At 42.9% G+C, this 24,116-nt stretch overlaps 2 protein-coding genes and 1 non-coding gene across 13 annotated transcripts in view; all 3 read left to right on the forward strand.

Moving 5' to 3' along the window:
* The window catches only part of EEF2K (eukaryotic elongation factor 2 kinase), a 30,974-nt gene extending 13,306 nt beyond the window's left edge, over positions 1–17,668 (forward strand). For 9 of the 11 annotated variants that reach the window (XM_054211466.1, XM_054211465.1, XM_054211462.1 and 6 more), the window contains 14 exons: positions 375–412; positions 1,180–1,351; positions 3,184–3,333; positions 4,860–4,992; positions 5,690–5,817; positions 6,395–6,596; positions 6,882–6,949; positions 8,165–8,242; positions 9,043–9,105; positions 10,382–10,516; positions 11,727–11,915; positions 12,380–12,504; positions 13,925–14,103; positions 14,761–17,668. In XM_054211466.1, coding sequence (XP_054067441.1) covers positions 375–412; positions 1,180–1,351; positions 3,184–3,333; positions 4,860–4,992; positions 5,690–5,817; positions 6,395–6,596; positions 6,882–6,949; positions 8,165–8,242; positions 9,043–9,105; positions 10,382–10,516; positions 11,727–11,915; positions 12,380–12,504; positions 13,925–14,103; positions 14,761–14,870 — 1,770 coding nt within the window. In that variant the 3' untranslated portion in view covers positions 14,871–17,668. The remainder of the gene's footprint in view (positions 1–374; positions 413–1,179; positions 1,352–3,183; positions 3,334–4,859; positions 4,993–5,689; positions 5,818–6,394; positions 6,597–6,881; positions 6,950–8,164; positions 8,243–9,042; positions 9,106–10,381; positions 10,517–11,726; positions 11,916–12,379; positions 12,505–13,924; positions 14,104–14,760) is intronic. The other 2 variants (XM_054211470.1, XM_054211471.1) reach the window with 2 other exon arrangements.
* Positions 17,669–20,630: 2,962 nt separating this feature from the next.
* Positions 20,631–20,712, forward strand: TRNAL-AAG (transfer RNA leucine (anticodon AAG)). The gene has a single exon. It is a non-coding gene; the product is annotated as a tRNA-Leu (tRNA).
* Positions 20,713–20,789: 77 nt separating this feature from the next.
* POLR3E (RNA polymerase III subunit E) overlaps positions 20,790–24,116 on the forward strand; it is a 30,685-nt gene continuing 27,358 nt past the window's right edge. The window contains exon 1 of the mRNA XM_054212340.1: positions 20,790–20,913. The gene's annotated coding sequence lies outside the window, so the exon portion shown is untranslated. The remainder of the gene's footprint in view (positions 20,914–24,116) is intronic.

Consider the following 24,116-nt stretch of genomic DNA (forward strand, 5'->3'; position numbering starts at 1 on the left):
TGGCACATCCTCTATGGAAGCCTAAATGCAGAGAGCATGAGGTCTGCAAAGCCAGCTTCTCTGGGCAGTCGCAACAGAGCTGACTCCAAACTACAGAGAGAATTTAGATAGCTTCTTTAAAAGACATATCGCGTCTGCTCCATGGGATATTAAGGAGGGACTTATTCCCAATGTCTTTTCCCCAGATTACTACTTACACTGCTAGTGGGTTTTCACTTTTCTTTGAGTAGACAGATATTGTATAGAGCCTGTTTGAGAGCTGCTTTCTGCAGGATATAAAGGGGGAAGACAGGGTTGCGTCTCTTATTGGTTAGAAATTAACTTTGTGGAAATAGCGATGCTGTGGATTTGTTTTTTTTTTTTCTTTCCCCTAGCCTTTTGGCCGTGGAGCAATGCGTGAGTGTTTCAGAACGTAAGTATCTGCTGGCTTTATCTTTGTTTGTAGAGGGATTTTATACCTTTTTGCCATCTTCTTTGTTGAATTAAGCTGTTGTCTGGGGGGTTGTGGGAGGAGAGGAAGCTGCTCTAGGAAAGAAGGCTCTGTCTGTTTTGGAATTCTTGATAAGTGGGGGTTTGGGTTTGGTCCGTGTTGTGTGTCCCCCCCATTTGAGTTGAGTGGCAACTTCTGCAAAGTCTTTCTACCTCACACACACACTTTTGAGAGATGTGTGGATTAAAGTATTGCATGTCAACAAAAGTTAAAAGCTACATCATGAGAACTGTCAGGTGCAGTTTTGCTTCTGGGCGCATGGGAGCATACTACTGAGTAGTAACCCCTGTGTGTTGACAAGGCAGCGGTTTGCTCTTACCACAGGAGAGGGTTTCTCCTCTCAGTTTGTGTTTGAAAGGCCAGTCCCTGTTCATTTCTGCAGAAAATAATTGTTGACATTAGAACAGGGCATTGTGGTGGCACTGACTCTTTATACTCTGGGTCTCAGGGGAGCAGGGAGGGAAAGAAAATGAGAAGAGGAGGCTTTGGCATGTCCCAGCCATTCATACAGGATGTTGCTTTTTCCCTTGCCCCCTACCTGTGCTTCACTTTTCAGCTAGAATATCTGGTAAATGACTGAGGGTAATGCTGACCTCAGCGCCTGGCTCTGTCCATGCAGGCAAAGAAATGGGAAAGATCGAATTAAAATTCTTGGGTTTCCTTTAACCAATGATTGATTTGTCTTTCAGGAAGAAGCTGTCCAACTTCTTATACACGCAGAACTGGAAAGGTGCCTATAACTACGTTGCCAAGCAGTACATAGAGAGTGTGGGCAGGGATGTGTATTTTGAGGATGTCCGACTTCAGATGGAAGCAAAACTCTGGGGAGAAGAGTACAACCGGCACAAGCCACCAAAACAGGTACGTTCAAAGATCTTGCTAAGCAAAAAGGCAGTCTTGCTTTCCTATTGGATTACTTTTCAAATTAATTTACAGGGAATTACTTGTTCACACTCCATTAAATTTAATTGCTTAGATAGATTCTTCTGCGCTACTGTTTTCCATTAAATGGTAGCTGATTTTTAATGAAGTAAATGCAGAAATTGCTTTATATTTCCAGAGTTTAGAGGCTGTGTGTTTGTGAATGTCTGACTGTTCTCAGCTGTTGACTGAAGACCAAAATAAAATGGTGTTTGTATTGCTCTTTTTGATATTTGCCCAGCTGCTTTTGAGATAACCAGAGATGTCACAGAATTTATTGCCAGTAGCAGTCTCAGCAAGCACTTAACTGTTAGTGCTCCAGGAAGGTAGATTCTTCAATCTTGTAAACCTATGTAAACACCTAACAAACATTGATTTTTAAGAAGAGCTGAAAACCTTAATAACTTTACGAAGCAATTAAACTACAGATTTCTGAGAAGTGGTGAAGAATTTTCCAAAGGATTAAGATACTGTGGCTTTGTTTCCTTTAGGTATCTCAGTGACAATACTAGCACATTGTGTTCAGTGCAAAGTGTTAAGATGCGTGAAACTCCTGGGTGTGTGGAATATCAGACAAGGCTCAGGGTATCAAGAGAAGTTCCCATCTTCTGTGCTAGAGATGTGCGTAAACATGTAGGATTCGGGAAGAGGTGGTTCCACTGCTTTGCTGACTGTATCTCTGGTTCTGGGGTCCGTGCTAAACATAGCTTCGCACTTTTCTGTGTTCATAAGTTGGATAGCTGCTGGTCAAAGCTAGCCATTGTGTCCTGAACAAAACCACTTCCAGCAGCAATCCGCTTCTTAAAAGACAAGAAACTAAAGTGCAGGGATGAGGGACTGCAACTGTCATTCACTCCCAGGTGGTAGCTCCTCTTTGTTGAGTACGTCCGTAGTACGTATCAGTGAAGCTGTCAGGTCCCTTTAATCCACAGCTAGTACTGAATGCCTGAGTGTAACTATGACTTCAAATGAGTGGAAGAGGCAGCTTGTAGGAGGGGTGCTGTACATGCACTGAGGTATCTTGGTTCTTGTCCTCCAGTACTGCAGGCTGTGCATGACACGTGACAAGACGCTTGGGTCAAGAAGTATGGCTCAGGGTGGGCGCCTTAGCAATTTAATAGCCAAAATGAGTGAGTGCGTTTGAGTATGTGGTATGTGGACTATGTGCATTGCCTTCTATATGAGGGTTAATAACTACCTATCTCACACCAGCAAAGTGAGTTATAGAGTGAAGCACACAGAGAGGAATCTAAAAATCTAGAAGTTTTAAATGACATGTAGGGGAAGAGATGTAGGTAAAGTGAGAGTTGTTGATGGTTTCTCCTTTAGGAATGTGTCTGGGACAGCGGGAGGAAGTGAGGTGGAATACAGAAATACCTGAATGGTAGAAATCTTCAGTCCTTTTCTGAAGAGGCGTTTCTACAAGTTGTGCAGTAGTTACTGTATGTTTTGCTCTATGAGTATAGACTCTTTGCAGTGTACTCTTAAGATACCAACAAAAATAAAATAGAAAGCCAACATTTACTAAGAATTTTTTAGAGGAATTTCTTGCGGAAGTGAGCTGTTTTGAAGTGGCTGCTTTTAATTTATGGAATTCTTCCAATAACCTAAGCAGCACGTGACTCTTCCCCCGCCCTCTTGTCAAACAGAGAGATCTGTGCAATTTTTCAGCTTCTTCCATTGGGAAAGTTTTCACAGCTGGAGGATTCACACACACTTTGATCTGAAGACAGTATTCTGTTGGTCATTGTTTATCTTCTTTCCCTCCCCAGGTGGATATAGTACAGACCTGTATAATTGAAATGAAGAACAGACCTGGAAAGCCTCTCTTTCATCTGGAACATTACATTGAGGGCAAATACATCAAATACAACTCAAATTCCGGATTTGTGCGAGACGACAATATTCGTCTTACTCCGCAAGTGAGGCTTTGTTTAATGCTTTCCATAGAGTCTACTGCAGGGAATTTCTTGGCTCTGTCCAGAGGTCTTGCATTACTGCCAAGAAAGGAAACTGCAGGCTCTCCAGTACAATGCCGAATTAATTTCTCTTTTTGCAGTGTGTCTACCCCTTATTTGGGGCCTGCTCTTTCAAGCATTGAGGGCTGCTTTATTCCATTTCAGTGTCTGTTGATTTTAGTTGAGTTGAACGTGGTTAATACTCTTTGGAAACCTTAAGCCCTTTGACACTCAATTATAATTGCAGGCATCAACATATTTCAAATTCTCTTCAAATGAAGGTGGGGAGAGAGACCTCTTGTGTACTATGTCCTAAATAATCTTCTGGTTCTTCACGTAATATACAAAAAGAGGTGGCAGATACCCAATTCGTGTAACTACACATCTAGTCCATTTGCATACAAGCATCTGGGGGTTTTTTCAGCTACAACCTCTAGGTGAATCTGAGATTGCGTATAGAAATACAAGTAAAGATTTCAAATGATTCTTGGATCTCGTAAAAGAACTTTAAAATACTGATGAAAAATGCAAAGTCATCAGCATAGCAAAGGGGTTTTACTGGAGCTTGAGGGTTTTGCTCTTTTCATTTTTTTGTGGTATTTTTAAGGTGTTTGTCATGATGCTTAATGTAAGCAGAGGGTTTATGTTCTGGGATGTCTTTTGTACGCTGGATCAGTGCTATGCTTTCACAGGTTGGGAACAAAATGTTCCATGAGATTTGCTGCAGTTAAAATGCTTGTCTATCACCACCCGTCACCTCCCTCGGGCCTGGCAGCGCTTTTTTGGAGGCCTTCCCAGAAGATTCCTAATGTCTCAGCTTTATGCCAAAGAGAAGGGGGTTTTATACCTGATTCTTGAAATGCTGCATTTCAGTATCTGATATGTGAATGTAGAGCCAGGTCAGCCATTCAGAGGGACTGCCCAGAGGTGGAGGGTCCCCCAGCAGGGGAAGGAGAATTTGTGGGGGTGCTTGCTTATTTTTTTTTTTTCCTCTTCCAAAATGTGGCAGAGCTTTGTCTGTTGGCAGAAGGAAGCAGTGTCCCAGGGCTGCAGAGCTTGGAGATCCACTGGCACAGACAGGATGTTTATGCAGAAGTGATTCTGCACTGGCTTCAGAGCCCACTGTTGTTCCCTCTGTTAGGCTGCTCACCCCACTTCTTAAGGTGAAGACTGTATTGGAAAACAGAATCTCCGGTACAGGAGGGAGGAACAAAGTAGTCTCCTCTCCCGTGCACGTTCCCATTGCTGGCCTTCATCCTACCTCTTTTAGCCCATCTCTGAGTGGGGGCAGGTTGGAGAAGCAATCTACTACATGCTAAAAGCTACTACAGACTAGAAGTCTCTCGTTGCTTTCACCATGATGTTTATACTGGTTATATTTCAACGATGGGTTTATCAGACTTTGCCCATTTATAGGAGGTGAATACGTGTTGCTGTTTTCAGTAGATGAAGGGAGCGTTGTCTCAAACATCTTCTATGGTTCTTTCCAGGCCTTTAGTCACTTCACCTTTGAGCGCTCAGGACACCAACTCATTATTGTTGATATCCAGGGAGTTGGAGATCTTTACACGGACCCTCAGATCCATACAGAGAATGGTACAGATTTTGGAGATGGCAACTTAGGTAAAATCAATGATCCTGTTTCACATGCTAATGGATTCTTATTTTCTCTTGCCAGCTGTCTGCTGCGTAGCCACTACATGGCTGAGTGAGCAGGCACATATCTGAGGGTCTTGCAAACAGATGGGGTTCCTGAACAGGGCAGCTGTCGTGCATGGGCGGGTTTAAAATGAGAGCTGATCTTGACTCTTGTCTCCTGGCCTGCTCTTAAACCAAACAAGTAATGAAGCTAAGTCTCTTCCTACAATGTGAGAGCAATAGTGATGGCCTTTAATTTCCTTGCCACATTGCAGGAATGGATACAGTTGAATGTGGAGAGATAAGCGTTGCATATTTTTAAAGCTCCAAGTGTCCATATGTGAAGTTGTTCATAGGACACAGCAAGTTTTGTAGGCAGTATGAAATTTAGGTGTGTTTCTCAATGATGCAGCCAAATTTATTTATTATTATATCCCATACATACATAGCTTTTGAAGATTTTGCAGTCTTCCTTTCACTCTCTCATGTAGAGAGAGTGAAAAGCCCTTACAGGTGTTAAAGTAAAATGGAAGTGGGTTGAGCTGTGTGTGCTACAAAGCACATTCTCTTTTTTTTCTCTTTTGACTTTTCAGAAAATGCTTTGGGACTTCTAGCTTTTAGTAAGTAAACTGTCATAAAAACTTTGAGTGACCCCTTTCTTCACTATTTTTTAATGCTGTAGGTGTTCGAGGTATGGCCTTATTCTTTCATTCTCATTCCTGCAACAAGATTTGCAAAAGCATGGGGCTTGCACCATTTGATCTTTCATCCAAAGAGAAAGATGCCTTGGATTGTAATAAAAAATTGCTTGTAAGTGCTTGATGAAAAAAGTGTAACTAAGCAGTATAGCTGGTTTATTCTAATTTTAAAAGCCCTGTAAATTAAACTCAATTATGCTATTTAAATGGCAAATATAACCACCTTAATCACTGATGTTGCAGTTTAAAAGACAGCATTTTAAAGCTGACTTATCCACACTTGTCCCTGAATTAATACTGTAGCTTTAACGCATAGGGAACCTTATAACACATGTATATTTAGGACCAAGTATATCTTTGAATGCTGAAATCATTAGTAAGTTTCATATCTTGCAAACCTAATTTGGGGAGACAAAAAGAATAAAACTGCCCATCTTTAACTGATGTCAGTTTCAGCTGATATTAGTGGGACTGAGACTTGATGAAATGCTTTGGATGAAATTCAGTCTTAAACAGAACTGTCTCTGTAACAATGCCAGGACTTGATATTTTGTTGGGTTATAGAACTCTTTAAAACAAGTAGTTATGTATATGTGTGTGTATTTATACCCCTCCCTTTGTAGGGGCGGTGGTAATAATTACAATACAGAGAAGCATTACTCATGGGACTTTCTCGTTAATTTGCCAAGGAATCTGCTCAGACGATTCTCCGTGGCACAGAGGAAAAATGTGGCAGCAGCCGGGTGAGAACAGTCTCTGGTAGTCGGCCTCCTCTGCTCTTCCGCCTGTCTGAAAACTCTGGAGATGAAAGCATGAGTGATGTGGCATTTGACTCTCTACCCTGCTCTCCTTCCTCAGCAACCCCTCACAGCCAAAAGATGGACATGCTCAGTGAGTGAGCCTCATAAGTAACTTCCTTGGCGTTCCTGAATGTTTGGCAGTGACTTATTTTATATTGCTGGTTTTAAACACAGCAGCGTGTGGTATTTAGTCCATAATACTCGTCTCTAGCATTCCTCTTTGAGCAGAAATAAAACTAAAACTACTTCTACGTAGATAATTAATGCACAAATGCTTCTGTGGAAAAAACTGCAGTAACATGATGGTATCTAGAGCTTTCCCCTCAAGCATGTTATCCTTGAGGGGACAATAAGACGCAAATATTTTTCTTCCTAGATTGGCCTGTGTTCAATGAAGTGGATAACTTGGTTCACAAGGACTATGATCAGCTTGATAACCAAAGGGTGAGTGTCTATGAGTGTCTTTCCAACAGAACATGAGATCACAGTTCCTTAACAAATCTGTCTTTAAAGGACTGCCTGAAGGCTTTGTTCAGTAAAAGTGCTCTGCCTGCTTTCATTGCTGTAGGTCGTGTTACCTGCATGCATTTGCTGTTTCTAATGAAGGAAGAAAGGAAGAACATTTTATTTTAAAATATTCTTTTTTTTTCACTCCAGAAATTTATCTGCATCTCATGTATTTTAACAGATAATGAAATTGTGTGTCTGTTCCCCTGCCTGCATGTTGTGTCTTTGGCACTGCTGTGGTATGAAAGCTAAAAAGAATCCCCACTGATTAGGTCTTTGCAAATACTGGTACTGTGGGATGTTAGAAAACATCACCTGAAGAGAGTGCAATAAGTTTGCAATGGGAATTTTCCAACACCGTGGCCTTACTGCTAGGGGCTGTCAGTTACTGTTTTATCTTTTAACTGGCTACCACTGAAGACTGAAAACTAGTGGACTCTTCGTTTGATAAAGTATGTGAGTCCTTGATTTTTTTTTTTTAACATATCTAAGAGAGAACACAAACTTGGACAGTACCTTCTGGGTCAGTAAGTCCTGCTCTGTCTGTCAGAGGTAACACAACATATGTCATGGTTTAACCCCAGCTGGCAGCTAGGACACTATCTGCTCATGCAGTTCTCCCCCCTTCCCCCAAAAAGGCAGGGAGAAAAGGAGGGGAAGGGAAAAGAAACTGGTAGGTTGAATAGAAACAATAATAGAAAAGGAAAATAATAATAATGACAGAAGTGATTCTCACTGCCCGGTGAATTGGTAGCTTCCTGAGTAGTGATCGCAGACTCCTCCCGGCCGACCCCCATTTATATAATAAGCATGATGTCTGTGGTACAGAATATTCCATTGGGCATTCCATCTTTCTGTCTATGCTTCTTCTCAGAGTCTATGGGAAGCTGAAGAGAGTCCTTAAAAAATATAAACATCGCTTAGCAATAACTAAAACATTATGCATTATTGACATTTATTTCATAGCAATCACTAGAAAGAAAATTACCTCTTTCCCAGCTGAAACCAAGACAGTATACATTAATTTTTATCCAATATATCCATCCAACATATCTTATTGAACCAGCAGGTTTTCTCTGTGGGAAATATCAAGCTGAGATCCTTACAAAGGATAGCGCTAATGTTGTGATGTTTTGTTCTTTTCTTCTATAGGATTTTGAAAATGGTGGAGACAGTGGATATCCCAGTGAAAAGAGAAGTGAGCAAGAAGATCTAGATCATAGAGAGAGGGTAAGAATTTAGCAGAGTTGGGCCTGTTCATACTTGAAGTGTTTCTGTAGAGGAATCTTATTTTTTATCCCTCTTGATCTAGACTTCGTAAACAGAGGAAACAGCTGGAAAGAAGTTCCCACATTTTGCAAAATTACTTACTCGTCTTGGGAATGTTAATGACACTTTTACAGGAAAAGGACTATAACACGGAGCTTAATTTCAAACATTACATTTGATTGCATATTGTTGTGGGTTTTTTCGTAAGTGTTCTGTATCGCATTTGAGAAAGGTAGCCAACTTCTTGTCATGTGGAACCCATGAACGTGGTCTACTTTCAGACTCTTTTACCCTCTCTACTTTCTATGACTTTATATGGCTTAAGATATCACAGAACTTAATGTTGTTGTCAGTTAATAATATGAAACTTCAGAATTCCTGTGGGTTAGTTGGTAACTCCTTTAAAATACATACTTTTAAATTAATGCTTTTTGACTTGAAGTTCTTAACTAGATACTTAATTAGAAGATAGAAAAGAGAATACTGCTTCCAAAGATACCACTCCTTTTGTCACCTTCGAAGCAACAAGGTGTTTGTCATGGGATATCCACTTTACAGGATTAAAGAATGGATGTGTCATATTCTTTACCATTTCAGTATGTTTCTTTTTATAATGCAGTATCACTGAGAGAAAAGAATCCAGTGGAAACTATTTTGGTCACTGTCACTATTAATTTTGCTGGATAAGAATAGTCTAGAGGGGTAACTAGCACACATCAGTTGCTGCAAATTAAATTATGCAAATCTTTACGTTAACATAGGGCCATTCAAACAACAACCGAAGACATGAATCTGATGAAGACAGTTTGGGAAGCTCTGCAAGGGTAAATAAGGCAGAAATGTTCATAGACAATGAATTTGCCTCTCTGCTTGGCCTTTGTTCCGCTCATCTGCCATCTAACTTCACATCACTAAATCAGATGTCATTTTCCTTCCTTTTCAGCTACAGAATATGTTTATTAACTTACCACTCTATGTTGTTTCCTTTTTTGTTTTGTTTTTATTTTCCAGTTAAAGAAGTAATGTTATAAACAAATTGTTACCTCTGTAACTGACCCCTAACATAAATTAGTGACTATGCATAGCTTTCTCACTTTAATTATAGTTCTGTGGACTTTTTTTTTTATGCCTAACTAGATGATATTTCCTTTCTGCACTTGTATTTTTGGAATTGTGTCCTATACGTGGTTGGATGATTTTTTTAAAACATGCACCATTTGAAATACATGACAGGAGCTCTCTCCACTGTGTATATAACCGAGATAGGGAAGACCAGACCTCCTTGTGTGTTTTTACAAAAGGTAGCTTCTGTGATAATTAGTTTCTGTGGCTTAAACAAATAACTCTATTCTGCAAGGAAAGAAAGAACAGAGCTTGACAAGAGTGAATGATTTAATTAGATACACTTTTCAGAATTTGCTTGTAATGATTATATGTTGCTGTTTCAGGAAGCTGAAACAGCTTTAACAGACTGAAATTCTGTGCCGGTAGCCTTCCCTGTTGGGCTTCCCCTGTGTACCTCCAATGGCTTTCATTCTGACAGGATTGCGTTTGGCTACTATTTCCCATTCACCCATGATGTTGAAAAGTTGTTTGTTCTTTTTCGTGTTGGACGTCCTGAGAAACACCAATACATATATCTGCCTATCATCTTCTGCATTGTTAAATTTTAATTTTTCTAGAGTTTAGAATGCAAGCAACATTTAAAATGTTTCGAACTGAAATTCTGACCAGAAAAGCATGGATTTAATTTTTTTTGTGCATGGATAACCACAGTGCTTGCAGTGTGACTATTCAGGTGCTTGTTTTTATAGGTACCTTTTTTCTGATTCAGAACTTAATGCTTTGCTTCGCTGCTGTCACTTATGGAAGATACTTGATGTTGGGATTAGAAAAAGGGCTTTACTCTGTTTCTTTGACAAAGAATAACAACCAATTATTCAGCTACTAACATGACTTCGAAAAGCCGTGTTTTAAATTACAGTATTTACTAATCAGTAATAATATTAATGGAGGCTTTGATTGCTGGATGGTAATCCATATCAAATAGTTCGTAAATTTTAATTTTGGATAGAAATAATAGTATATTCCGTATTTCAGATCAGTGTGGAGAAGTGGAATCTCTACAACTCTTCCAGAGTCCACATCCACAGACCGTCCTGTGTTGCCCAGGAAATTCAGAGGCTCAATGCACTAGAACTTGAAAAGAAAATTGGGAAATCAGTTCTTGGGAAGGTAGGATGGGTCCAGTAATCCTGTTCTTTCCAACTGGAAAGAAACATCTTGTATTTATTACTTACATAGAGGTGTTTCCCTGCATGAGTTATTCGTGCAGGTGAAAATACATAGCTTTCTGTCACCTAATAGTATTTTATAAAGGACATCTAAGCTCAGGAACCCATGAATTGCAATGTCTGGGCTTCTTTGGGGAGGACCTTGTTGTTGGTTCATCTTTCCTTCCAGACGAAGGAAAGAAGATACAGTGGGACAGATATGGTGTGCCTGACCCACATACCTTGCAAATAGGCAAGGTTGGGCTCCTGAAAAATGGTCATCTTACTCCAGACTATCCCAGACAATGCAAATGTAAATTAAGTCTGGGTTTATGTATGGAGTTAAGCCCACACTCAAAACACACGATGTAGATCTTCCTGAATATCCTGAGAGCTTCAGACATTCTCAGACCCTTTGGTTTGAGAAGAAACCTGCCTTTCCCTTGGGCAGGGGAGGAGAAAATAATCTCAGAATCCCACAACATGTTTGGAATTAAGTCCTGCCACCACTGACAATAAAGGCTTCAATGGTATGAGGATTTTACCCTGGATAACCTTCTTGGTTTTCTGTGCCTCAGGTTAGTTCCTTCCCTGTGAGGGCACTTGCGGTACATAAGTCTGTGGCCCGTGGTCACTGCCATTTGCCTTGCTGTCTGGCATGTTAGGCAGTTGCCAGCTGGGTGCTTTAAACTACAACTCCCTCCTAAAGGCCTCCAAGGCCCTAGTGGATCTGATGGGACATGACCCTAAGACCTGGTCCTCTGGTGTGGCAACCTGCTGGGATACTGCTTGAGGCACACCGATGTGGGAAGATGTTGTGGCAGCTACTGTGTGGTTGCATTAGGTCTCTTGTCTCTACTAGTCAAATTTGTAAAGCTGTATGTGTCCAAGCTTACAGAACTGGAGAGGCAGCTGCCCTGCCTATAATTTTTGCTTTTTGCCTGTTTAATCTGTTCAGACACTAGTCAGGCTCCGAGTCCGTGTGTTATCAGACTAGTCCTCTGCTTAGTCGCAGAGAGGCACACAATTAGCTTTAATTAAGTAGTCACCTCAGAGAGGTATTTTTGTGCCTAAGTAAATGTCATGGTTTGGGCCAAACTGGGCACAGGGATTTTGAAGAATCAGATCTGGATTTAATACTTGTGTCTCTTTGCTGTGCAATTGTGTTCTAGGTTCATTTGGCCATGGTTCGTTATCACGAAGCTGGGCGTTTCTGTGAAAAAGACAAGGAATGGGATCGGGAGTCAGCCCTGTTTCACCTGGAGCATGCTGCAGACTGTGGGGAGCTGGAAGCCATCGTTGGGTTAGGACTCATGTGCTCTCAGCTGCCACATCACATTCTTTCTGAGGTCACTCTGGAGGTAAACAAAAATATCAAAGAAAATGCCAAAATGCAGAATTGTGGTCCATTGTAGGTTGATGCTTGGACTAGATGATCTGAAAGGTCCCTTCCAACCTAGGTGATTCTATGATTGTAAAAATAACATAAGAATAGCGGGAAATGGAGAGAAAACAATAATCATAGGTGTTTTGTAGCCTCTTCAGAGAAAATGGGTAACTTCGTAATTACGGGCTTGGACAAAGCAGCAAAAAATGCTGCCTGTTCCTGGTTTTGCCAGCAAATTACTGCATGTCTTTGGGAATTTTTTTGAGTGATCTTTACTATTCAGCTGCTCAGGTGTTTTTTGTGGCTGGGCCTGTTTCTCAGACATGCTAAACACTTGCAGCCATTACTGACTTGGAGAAACTGCATTTAGTGTTAGAGGAAGGAAGGGATGGTTTTACTTAGAAACATGCATTTTAGAGGTTTTGTTTGTTTTACTAGGACACAAAGGAGAACAGAAACAAAGGATTTGATTACTTGCTGAGAGCAGCAGAAGCTGGAGACCGGCCTTCCATGATTCTGGTAGCAAGAGCCTATGATACAGGTGTAAATCTTGGTTCAGACAGGTACTGTGCATGACCGAGTAACTTAACTTGGTGGTACTCCACGGGAGGAAGCGGGGGGAGGAAGCACTTGATGCGTGTCTTTTCATTCACGTAAAGAGCTGTTATGTCAGTAATGCTATGAAGTAGTGTTTTGGAATTTCTTCAGACTTACACGGGTGTGAATAAAAGCAAGGTGTAAGCCATGATATCAGAAATTTTCTGCTGTTGGACACCTGCATGTGTGTTGGATCCACCTGCATGTTTGAATTTAGCTGAGGTTGCCCTATAAGGGCCAAGTATTTTTGCTCTGAAGTTGATGATAAAACTCCCCTTGACATCACTGGGAGTTGCATAGTTGAAAATCCTGGGATCATTGACAACAAATGAACACAAGAGATCTTTTGGAGAGGTAGTACCCTAAGATTAAGTGAAAAGTATTTACAACTGCCATGTCTCCTTCTTAGTGATTTTTTTAAAGCATAGTTTTTTTTAAAAAGTGGGGTGTGTTTTCTAATTAAGCTATGAAAGATGGTGTAGAATAGGAGAATTAGGTGAAGTTGTAAAGTGACTATAGATGAGATGCAGTCAGATGCATGAAGTATTTGTCACAGTTGTAGCCTTTATTGCTTCTCATAATAACAGTAGGAGTGGAAATCTCACAGGACCACAGTCTTAATGCTGAGGATGTTACTTTTAATTAAGGATGGTTTTAAGAAGTTTAAAAATGCTTTTACCTCAGTAAGTCTTTCTTAATTTGGCCAGCACTCCTATTTTGATAGGAGGGATAGGAGCAGCATTGTGACTAAGAAATAGATTGTGATTTGCTAAAAGGCTACACAGTATATTGGTTAGATATATATTTATTTTTTTTTAGCATTTTAGATGAGTTTTAAAAAGTGGACAAATACTAATTTCCTTAAATATCAAATATAACAGGTGGTGATAGTGATGTTTCTGCTTTTGTATTGTAGCATGTCTTTGTTACCTGTTTTGCACAACAGTGAAACTCTTGGCAATGGTAACACTAAACTTCTCACAGAAATGCACTGAGCATTCTCAATATGAAAATTGCTGGTTTTAAAGTATTTATGAAACAAGACTTTCTGCAACTTCAGAATGTTTCTAAATCAGTTATGTTCACAAATATAAATTCCAGACCAAAACTGTACGACTAGTAATGAAAGCTCAGACTCTGGAGTTCGATCAGACATTTCAGCCTGATACTTTCTCCTCTGTAATTACTGCATAAAGTGGTCCCAACCTCATTTGATGTAGTGACCTGATGCTGCAGTGCAGAGTTAGTGAGCTTCCATGAGAACATTTGCATTCTTGGAGAGCATCAAGGCTCTGAGAAGCTAGCACAAAATTGAATTCTGAATCTCCAATGCAAGTACACTTGTTTCTGAAGGTAACCATCCTCAAAAATTGTTTTTAACTTCAGAGTACAGGATTGGAAAGAGGCACTGTACTGGTACAACGCGGCACTGAACATGACCGATTATGATGAGGGGGGTGAATATGATGGCACTCAGGATGAGCCCCGGTATCTGCTCCTGGCCAGGGAAGCAGAGATGTTAATGACAGGAGGGTTCCACCTGAATAAGGATCCACAGAGATCAGGTGAGGCCTCGTTTTGTTTCTGTAATCAGTAATCCTGCTTTTCCTTCCCTTTTCCTCCAGCATGTACTTCAGAAATACGTTTCCTGCTTCAGCTGTTATAAAACAAACAGAGGGTCAGTACCCTCAGATTTGTAGGTGAAGCTGTAATGATGCTGGGTGATAGAAGGCTACAAACAGTCAAATAAGAGGCCTTCCCAGTGACAGGGGTAGTGGTCAGTGCCAGCCCGAATCCTGTGACACGCTGAGTCACTCGAAAGCAACCTTCGCTCCCCGTGAGGCCACTGAACTGCAGGTTGTGGCTTGTATTGGGTTACACCATGACTCCCAGGCCCGACACAACATTGTCTTAGTTGTGTAATCTACATGGCAGGTGTCTCAGTGTCACAGGTGTCCAGGGGACTCCTACAGGCCGGTCATATTTCCACTCCTTGCAAATACACTGAAGAGCCTTCAGCAGCCAGTCATATAACGTTCAACTTGAAGAGCAAAAGCCAGATTCTCAGCTGATGTAACTCTGCTGACAGTATTAAAATACACCCATACATCCGCTCCTGTAGTTTGACCTCAGTTTCTCTTTCTGTCCTTTAATTGCTTCAGGGTAAAGAGGCGGTTTTTTCTTTACCCTGTCAACATAACTGATACTATTTCCTCCCCTAGGTGAGCTGTACACAGAAGCAGCAGAAGCAGCAATGGAAGCCATGAAAGGCAGACTGGCAAATCAGTACTACCAAAAAGCAGAAGAGGCTTGGGCGATGATGGAAGAGTGACACCGCAATTAAGCAGTTCTTGTATATAAATTTTTTTTATAGACTTGCTGCATTTGCAGCTAAAAAGATATATTTTTATGAGGTGTTACCAGTTTCTTTTTTTGTATTTTAGTTTTCGGGGGGTTTTTTGAGGGGGGGAAATCCAAATGTAAGTGATATGTTGGGTGCCATAGTGTACTTCTGCTAGTGTTTTAAAGATGTAATACAGACACACTTGACCTTCTGTATTTTTTTTTTAACTGTTAGACCTGAGGGGCCTAGGTTTTTTGATGAAAAATTAAGCTGATGTCTGTTTAGGTTTCACATGTCCTGTTTTTTACACAGCAAATGATCAGCGTGTTTACATTTTTCTTCTCCTCCCCACATACAGAAAAACATTTTCCTAAATTCTCAGCATTTCTTCGTCATTTTTGGTGTATCTCACCGAATTTGCATGTGAATGTAAATTTCAATTTAAGCATGCAGCTACTCATTTTAATAAGTAGTCCCATTCTATTATGCTGGTGTCATTGGGCACTTCTGTTATTCTTATCAAACGAATTGCACATAGAATCCTTACAGTTGGAGGGGGTAGGGATGGGGAAGATGCTTCAAATTGTCAGTGAGGATATTCAGGATGAAATATGTTGTATTCATTACCAACACTGCATATTTTACCATCAGAAAATCACTGATGTTCCTGATGAGGTGAGGCATCCAGCTACCCCTCTCATCCAGGGCTTACACCCTGCACCATATAATAACTGAGTTGTATTAAATTGTACTGATCCTACATTGTATTTGTCCAATGATGTACAGTAGCAAGATCTGTAATGTATACGTAATACAAAGTTATCTTTACAGTGACATCTCAATTCTCAGTGAAGCTAGATCATCTCACTTAAAATGAGAATACATTTTCCACCATTTCCAGAACGACGTTTGAAAAGGTTAGAGGATGTTGATTCATCTATTTCTACATGAAGACAAATAATTTATCTAGTTCAAAAATCTTTTAAAATAGCGTCTTATGTGTGAATGGTTTAAAAATCAGTTAAAGAAAACTGCCGAGTAAAAGGAGAAAACAATATTATCCTCAAGCACTTGAATTTCTGTGTCCTGTTTGCATAATTCTAACCTGCAATGGGAGGACAAATACATGTGGTGGTTGAATTATCATTGCATAGACATAAGTTTCTTCCAAATCCAGTATTTTATTCCAAAGCTGCTGTGCCATCTATAAGGCTAGTACTGAAGCTGTTCTTATTTCTTGGTTGTGGTTGACTGTTTTGCAGGAGATTAAGATGGAAACTTTTTGCTGCCTTGGCCTTACAGTCTTCTGAGGGTGTAAATTGATATGAATAAGGGGCACCCCCTGTGAGGTGCTGAATTGACCTATAATGCTCACCAGCCTCATTTTAGCCAAGCTTTTAAGAGCACACTTAAAACTAAGCAGGCTGCTAGATGATGAAGTTGATTTTTTTGGGACTTCTTGCATGCATAGCCAAGTAATATTAATTTATTGTAAAATGTAGAAACTGTTCAAGGAACAGAAACCAGTTCTTCCTTTCCTGTGTGAGTTCCCGTCACTGAGCTCCAAAGTTGTGCTCCCCATCTATTCTCTTTCTGGCAAGTGGATCTTGAATCACTGTTTAAAGAGTATCCAAGCATGATGTTAGTAACTGCTGCTGCCTGAAAGAGCTGATACCCTAGTGGTTAAGGAAGTGAGATGGGAAGATTTGCATCCTTTTTAGGAGAGAAGGAAAAGTTATCCTTGGATGTTGTACTTCTGGGTGGGTGCTGTAGCCACCAGGCAGTTGTAGCTGTGAGTAGCCTTGCAACACGTGTCCACATCTTGCTGTATAATGCAGCGGGTGTGGGAAAGTAGTGCTCATGGCCTATTTTTATTTTATTTCTTGTTTTGAGAATGAAGGTGAAGCTCTTCACCCATTAATGGAGGAATGTCTAATTTCTAGATCTCAGTTGGGCTTAGGTAGAGATTAAGCTAGGTACTAAAATAACCAGATTTTTTGGACCCAATATTCTGAAATAAAACCAGAGTTTGTAGGATTGCAAGTCAGATGGATGTCTTACGTGCCTATCCAAATTTCTGCTTTAGGTGCCTAAAGCTTCTTTTGGATGTGGCTTTTTTTCTCTTTCAGTTCATAGCATTGAAATAGCGGCTCTCAATGAAAGAGTAATGTGCCATTCACCTCTGAAGACAGCTGACTAGTCAGAGTGTTTTGTGCAGAACCTATGCTTTGTAGGCAGTACAACAAAATCAGACAAAAGGATCTGTTTTCCTCATAAGGTGTTGATGCCAAGCCTTAGAGATCTTCGTGAGAAGGAAGCATGTGTAATACCACCAACAACCACGTAGGGAGGAGGAGAGATTGAATGTGCCCATCCAAAATGTGTAAGGAACGTAGAGTATAATTATTGACACCTTTTGGTGTAGTTTGATTTGCTAGATTCAGTAATTGCTAAAGTTGCTGACAGTTCTCTGTAGATCAGGTATGTAAGTGCGCACGCAGCGCAGTGAAAAAATTATGATTAATACTTTGTTTGCAAATACTGCTTTTTCAGTGATGTAGACTACCTTCTCTCCGAAGGTGGTATCATATTATTTAGCTATTCAATAAATAGGACTGTCAGTAATTTGAAAATGGAAATGGTTTACAGAAGTATGTACAACTTATTCTATAACATTCTTTTGTAGAGAAAAGCTATATATTTGACAGACTTCTGGAATATATTGCGATATGCTGTATTTTTAATCAATTTACAATGAATAAATGAAAATCTGTATTTTTAAGAAATGTGAAAATTTATTATTCCATCCCTGATTTCTTTCCCTTTCAATAGTCAAAAGTAACTAACTGGGAGGAAGTAACTAGATGTGTACCAAGAAACTCTGTCTTTTCCTCAAGAAAACTAAATGGTTGATGTGCTATTTTATCTGCACTCAATTACAGTTGCTGTGTCTGTAACTAATACAGAGTAAGATGTAAGGACTGAAGTGCTCATTTGCAGGACTGCTACAGAAGCATCCCTATGCCTTCAGTCTTTGCTTAGTCCTGAGAAAAGAATGAAAATACTTGGCTTCTATGATTCGATGTGGGAGAGTTTTTTTGTAATGGCTACAATAACTAATGATACGTTGTCATCTTCAGTAAGATTTATTTCCCTTTCTGTTCAAGAATAAACTGTCTGATAGCAGCCCTTTTTAACTGTTAAAAATGGAGCTCTTACTGGTGCTTTTTTGTTGCTTTATTTGGGCAGGTATAATTTATTATACCTGTATAGTTTAAACAATACGAGATTGTTCTTTAGCAAAGGCACTTTGTAATGGCAGAATCTCTCAACAAAAAAGCCCCAGCAGAGCCTCTTCACTCCACTGCAGTGTCACTAAGATTAAAAAGGTGAAATTTGGCATTGCAAGTCTTGTCTTTAGGTATAGCTGGTGTCACGAAGAGCTGGAGCGTTTGGCAAGTGTAACAAAGGAAGTGAGGATAGCATCCATCAAAAAGCATTGGAGACAGCCAACACTTACAGCCTATAGAGTGTAAATAAGAATATTGCCTGTTTCTTAATTACTGGCCTGTGGGACTGATTTGAATCTCACTGTCTTCCCCACAGGTATATTTTCACTTCTGAGAGTAGAGTGGCTGCTGACAGACACACGTGTAGTTTAGGTGGGCCAGATCAGGACTTCTCCTCTGAATGTTAAAAGGGAGGATTTTGCTTGAACCTCAGGCTGGATTCGCAGAATTGCAGAATGGTAGGGGTTGGAAGGGACCTCTGGAGATCATCTTGTCCAACCCCCTGCCAGAGCAGGGTCGCCTGGAGCAGGGCGGGACAGGAACGCGTCCAGGTGGGTTTTGAATATCTCCAGAGACAGAGACTCCACCACCTCTCTGGGCAGCCTGTGCCAGGGCTCTGTCGCCCTTAAAGAAGTTTTTCCTCATACTGAGATGGAATTTCCTATGTTCCAGCTTGTGCCTGTTGGCCCTGGCAGTGGCCGGCAGATTGAGGGGCAGTGCTGCTGGTGGTGGGTCAGGCTGTTCTCAGGTTTAAGTTCAGGGCATCTCTCACATGCCTCCCACTGCTGGGGACCTGGACACTTCATGGGGACAGCTCATAAGTTTGTGACCATCAGGCCTGGTCCCTAGGGTGGACATAATCGATACAAGTCTTGGGCCCTTGCTCTTCTCTGGTTAACTCCTGTGCTCAGGAAAGCAATATAATGAGGCTAGTAGCTTGTGCTATATTTTGAGTTCTGTAAGTTCATTCTTTTAATTTGGAAAAAGTCCCATAATCATCATCTTACCTCACACTGGTAAAATGAGAAACCTCCTGATCCAACTGCCAGCCCCGAGCGGTGACCTGTGCTCTTATCCCCTCTAAGTGTCACGCATGGCTGATGCAAATAATCTTGGGTACACAGGCTTTCTCCAGTGTTCAGAAGTGTCTCTGTGGCCAGGCACACAAACATTTCAGGGTCAGAGGCTGAGCTTGCCCATGGCAGGGCAGAAAAGCACTTCTCTGGGCAGGTGTTGGTACCTCTTGCTGCCTGGGCAACAGGACCTGTGGCGCCAAGCAGCCCTGGCAATGAGAAAAACACTTGCACAATGTGCTCCACGCAGCCTCTTGCACACCACATCTTACACACGCACACACACTGTGTGGGCTGTGGACGGTACCCCCTGTCTACTGCTGCGCGGACAAGTGCTTGGAGACGGCTAAATCAGACTCACTCCCTAAACTTTTCTGCCTGACCAGGTATGGGGTGACTTGCTGTGTGAAACCAACGGAGGTCTGACTGCCCTCTCTCCTCCCTGAAACTCCTGCTTTTCTGCAGAGCCAGGGTCATCAAAGGAGCATCAGCTCCCTCTGTTATCAAAAAAAAGCCCACATCCTTCTGAAAAGGTGCTGAACTGAGGGTGTGATGCTGCAGCAGCGATGGAGGCTCCCATTCACGCTTACACACGTGTGCTGTTATTCCTCAGTACTTGTAGGTAGTGAATTAAATTTTTAGCAAGACTGTGCAAAGCTGCAGCCTCTTGGCAGCCGATGCCCAGCAGCTCCTGGGCAGAGCTGGCCCCGCGGGGGCTGCAGGCACCGGCAGCAGGAGGTGGGCGAGCAGAGGCTGTTGGGGGGTCCAGCAGGTTTAAATGAACTATTTATCTATCCTGTTTAAATGAACTGCTACAACTACAGCAGCTCATCGAGCTGCATTTAGTCTTTGTGGTGAGAATGACGCTAATTCCCCAAGAAAATTTACCAGCTTTTCAGGCAAAATATAGACAGAGGCTCCTAAGGGCACCCTCACGGGACACCAGGCAGCTAAGTTGTGCTACTACCCCTTTTCACAAGAGTTGTACTGGCTACTGCTGCTACTACAGGCTGCCACGTGGGTGCCTGTGCTGCAAGCGGGAAAACAACCCCCCAACCATAAAGTCTGTTGGCTTTTCACTTTCCAGCTTCAGTGAGTTGTAGCTTTGGAGCACAAAGTTAAAATGCATCGGGTTTGGGTTTATTTTTTCAGAGGTTCAGGGGTGCGCAGATGATGTCCGTGTCCGGGTACACGTGGCAGTGCGCCGGACTCCATTGCGCCTGCTGGCAGACGGGGGTGGGAAAACCCGCGGTATTTTATTTTTCGGGTGGAAGGGTGCGTAGTGAGAGCGATTGCTGGGATGGGGCGTGAAGATGAGGGGTGGGAAAGTGTAGGGGAACCCCGATCTGCAGTAAATGCGGCGGCGAAAACAACTATAGTATGGCGGTAGCGTGGCCGAGCGGTCTAAGGCGCTGGATTAAGGCTCCAGTCTCTTCGGGGGCGTGGGTTCGAATCCCACCGCTGCCAATAGGCTTTTTTTGCGCTGCAGCGCCCCATGGCGGCCGGGCGGCCAGCCGTCGGGAGAGCATTGTGGGTAGGAGGAGGGTCGCGTCCCCACGTGCCGGACGCAGTGACGCCAACATGGCCGCTGCCTGAGCGCCGCCCGCCGTGCCGCGCACCGCCACCGGGGAGCCGGCGGCACCGCTGCCCGTGCCGGCCCTCCGCCAGGTAGGCGGTTGCGGCGTCGCTTTTGCCCCTCCCGGGGCCGCGCGGGCGGCGGGGACCCTGCGGGCGGTGGAGGGGGAGGAGCGCGGCCTGGGCTGAGGTGGGCTTTGCCTGTTCGGTGAGAGCGGTGGAGACGAGGTTCTGTGAGGACCTGACACCGCGGCGAGTCCCGAGGGCGCGGGGCCGCGGCCGTCCGTGAGGGGCCCTGACAGGAACCGGCGCGGGTCGGGGCCCACGAAGGGAGTGGACGGAAGCCCGGTGACAGGCCGCGACCCCTCGGCTCCCCTCACCGTCGGGCCGGGGGTGCCGGCCGGTCCTCCCAGGGCTGTAAAGCGGCGGCACCGGCCGGCCCGGGGCCCTTGCCCCCAGGGCTGGCAGCTGTGCGCCTCCCGCCCTGGAAAGGCGCTGCTCACGCCAAAAAAAGCTGGTGGCTGCCTGCGCCTGAGCATCGGCTCTGCGAGAACTGTGTCACAGCCCTGCCCCGCCGGGGGACGAGACGCCCGGTCCCTCTTGCTCCGGGGTGGGCTTGCTTCGTCCCCGCCTTACGTGCAGGTTCGGGCCGTGGGCTGTGGCCTCCCTACTCGTGTCCCCCTTCCCCGCGCTCCGCCTTGCTGCCAGGCTGCTGTGTCAGGGGAAAGCGGGCTCGCAAATTGCCAGCAATGACGAAGCCGTTGCCAGCATTGGGGCGCGCAGGGCCCGGCGAGGTGGAGCGGTGCCTGCGTGGAAGATGGGGCTCGGCACCACCACCTGCCGCGGTGCGGGGCGGCCCCGCGGGAGCGGTCGTACGGCAGCCAGCAGCTTCACCCCTGCACCTGGCAGAGCAGGCCTGGCACCGTGCTGCGTAAATGTTGAGGTGTTAAAGAAAGGTTCATGCATAATGCACGATCTCTTAAGTCCCAAAGATGTGCTTCAGTGACATCACCTCCAAAGAGAGGTCATGGTGCATAGGGGCCCTTTTTGGCTTCACTGTCAGAAGATGACTATGCAAAGCTGCTTGCAGACAAGCAAAGCAAGGAGAAAATTAAGGAAAAAATTGCATCAAAATTGCAGTTATCGTAAATGTTCAGAAGGTACTTTGCACCTTCCATTTTACTGTATGCCTTGGGCCGCCCTGAGCTAGAGGATCACTGCTAGGGCTAGGCTCGGAGACCCCCTACAGAAGAATGTCCAGGTGCCAGTGGAAATTATGGTAGTGATTCTGGAGATGGCACTTTTCCCACTTCGATGGTTCATTATCTATACTTTAAGGCGCTGATGCAGCAGGAGTTCCTGGTCTTTCCTGCACTGCATAATTATATATGAAGAATATTTCAGGTTTTGGTGTTGGCACTTTGGGGGTCCATTATTACAGACAAATTTAGGTATCAATGAAATGCTGGAGCCTTTCTTGCAGGCCTGGCTAAAAATGCGTGTGTCAGATGATGTGCAGCTTTGCCATCTTCCTTCTTACAGTTATATTAAAATTTTTGAAAATAAAAACTAGACAGTACCCAAATGCCCTTCTGGCTCAGACTTAGAGGAAGGATTCAGTTGCTTTGTCACTGATTTTTGCAGTTCTTTAACCACAATATTTTTCTTCGTTGATTCTAAATTGATGATGTTATGGGCAGCTAATGAGCGGTTTCATTGGTCCTAGCATTGGTTGCATTGCAGGAGAATAAGAAATGCGAAGATTTATATTTCTTGCCCTCCTGCAAGCTGTTCCAAAGTTCAGTGATTCATACTGATAACTTGCATTATATTTTGATTTGCACCTTAAAGGAAAGTCCCTTTTAAAAGAAAAAATTCTGCCAAAAGGAAATTTGAAACTGGTGACCATGTTTGCCATCTCTTGGTATTTAATTCTGTTCCGTAACTCTTGTGGTGTCTTATATATATGACAAATATAAAAATGAACACCCCCTTATATATATATATAGTAGATATAGAATTGCGTCTGTGTGCCTTCAGTGAAAACTTCATTCTGATTCAAAAGATTCCTTCAAGTTGCACGAGTATTATAAATTGTGCTGGGACACACTGCTTCCTATTTATAGACCTGTCATCCTGATATTCCAATAAAAGGAACTGTAGTCATTCTTGATCCTTAAATGAATAAGAAAAAATGTAATCTCTGTAATACAACATTTTCCTTGAGTACTGAGAGGTGGATTCACAAAGAGCAGCGTTAGATGAGGGACCAGAGACCAGGTCCTTTAGGCTAAGTTTCTCTTTCTCTCCTTAGCCCAGGGAATCGTAACTTCTCTTCTGGAGAGTGGAGTAACTTTCTCAGGAGAGAGAACAAGCTAGCACATCACATACTTGGCACTCAGGCTGTCAAGAAGGGGAGGGTGGTTCCCAGTTCACTCAAGGGGGTTAGTAAGGAGGGTTTGGGCCTAAGTCTCCCACCTTCTGGGTGTTACTGCATGTTGTTGCATATCTTGGGCACCCTCCTGTCTGTTCTGAATGGAAGCTGCAGTTGTTCCATTTTGTGCAGAGCTGTCAGGCTGGCTCTACGTGAGCCTGCTGTATCGGGCCACCCAGGGGACATGAACGGGGAAAGCAAAATTGGAACTGACAGATCTCATTTCTCTAAAACAACGTATTCGTGCATGTGTTTCTGGGAGGAGCTAAGTCCCTGATCACAGAAAACACTCTGATACCAGTCACATATCACATACGGTTGCAGTAACAGCCCCAGCTTGCAGTTGAGATACTATTGCTTTGAAGGTTTTCCGTTTCTACAAAACTATTTTAAATGTGAATCTGAGTATTATTTAATGGTAAATTTTCAAATACAGATGTATGGTGGGAAGAGCCAGGAATATGCTGGTGCATAAACGAATGGAAAATTCCTGTTCAGTACTGTGAGGGGTGCTTTTTTGGTAGGGGAGAACCTGTGAGTGAAAAATATGCAATCATATTTCTAGGTGGAATGGCAGAAGCAGTGTAAATAAACCAGAGGTGGTTTCCGGAATGGAAATTTGCCCCTGTAGTGATGTTAATAACACTCACATCCAGAATGCCTATCCAGCCTCTCTGAAAGGTTTCTTAGATAACTGCGTATATATTAACGTGATGTTTCGAGAAGCCTGCACATCTGTTGAAATACACTGAGCTGCTTAAATTGTGTGGTGGCTTGTGTATTTGAAAAACAATGCCACCGTCTTGGATGGAGCATGGATGCTGTCTTCCTTCTCTCACAGCCTCTCTGTTGACACCCGATC

Source organism: Rissa tridactyla, chromosome 8 (genome assembly GCF_028500815.1).
Source record: "Rissa tridactyla isolate bRisTri1 chromosome 8, bRisTri1.patW.cur.20221130, whole genome shotgun sequence".
NCBI classification, from domain to species: Eukaryota; Metazoa; Chordata; class Aves; order Charadriiformes; family Laridae; genus Rissa; species Rissa tridactyla.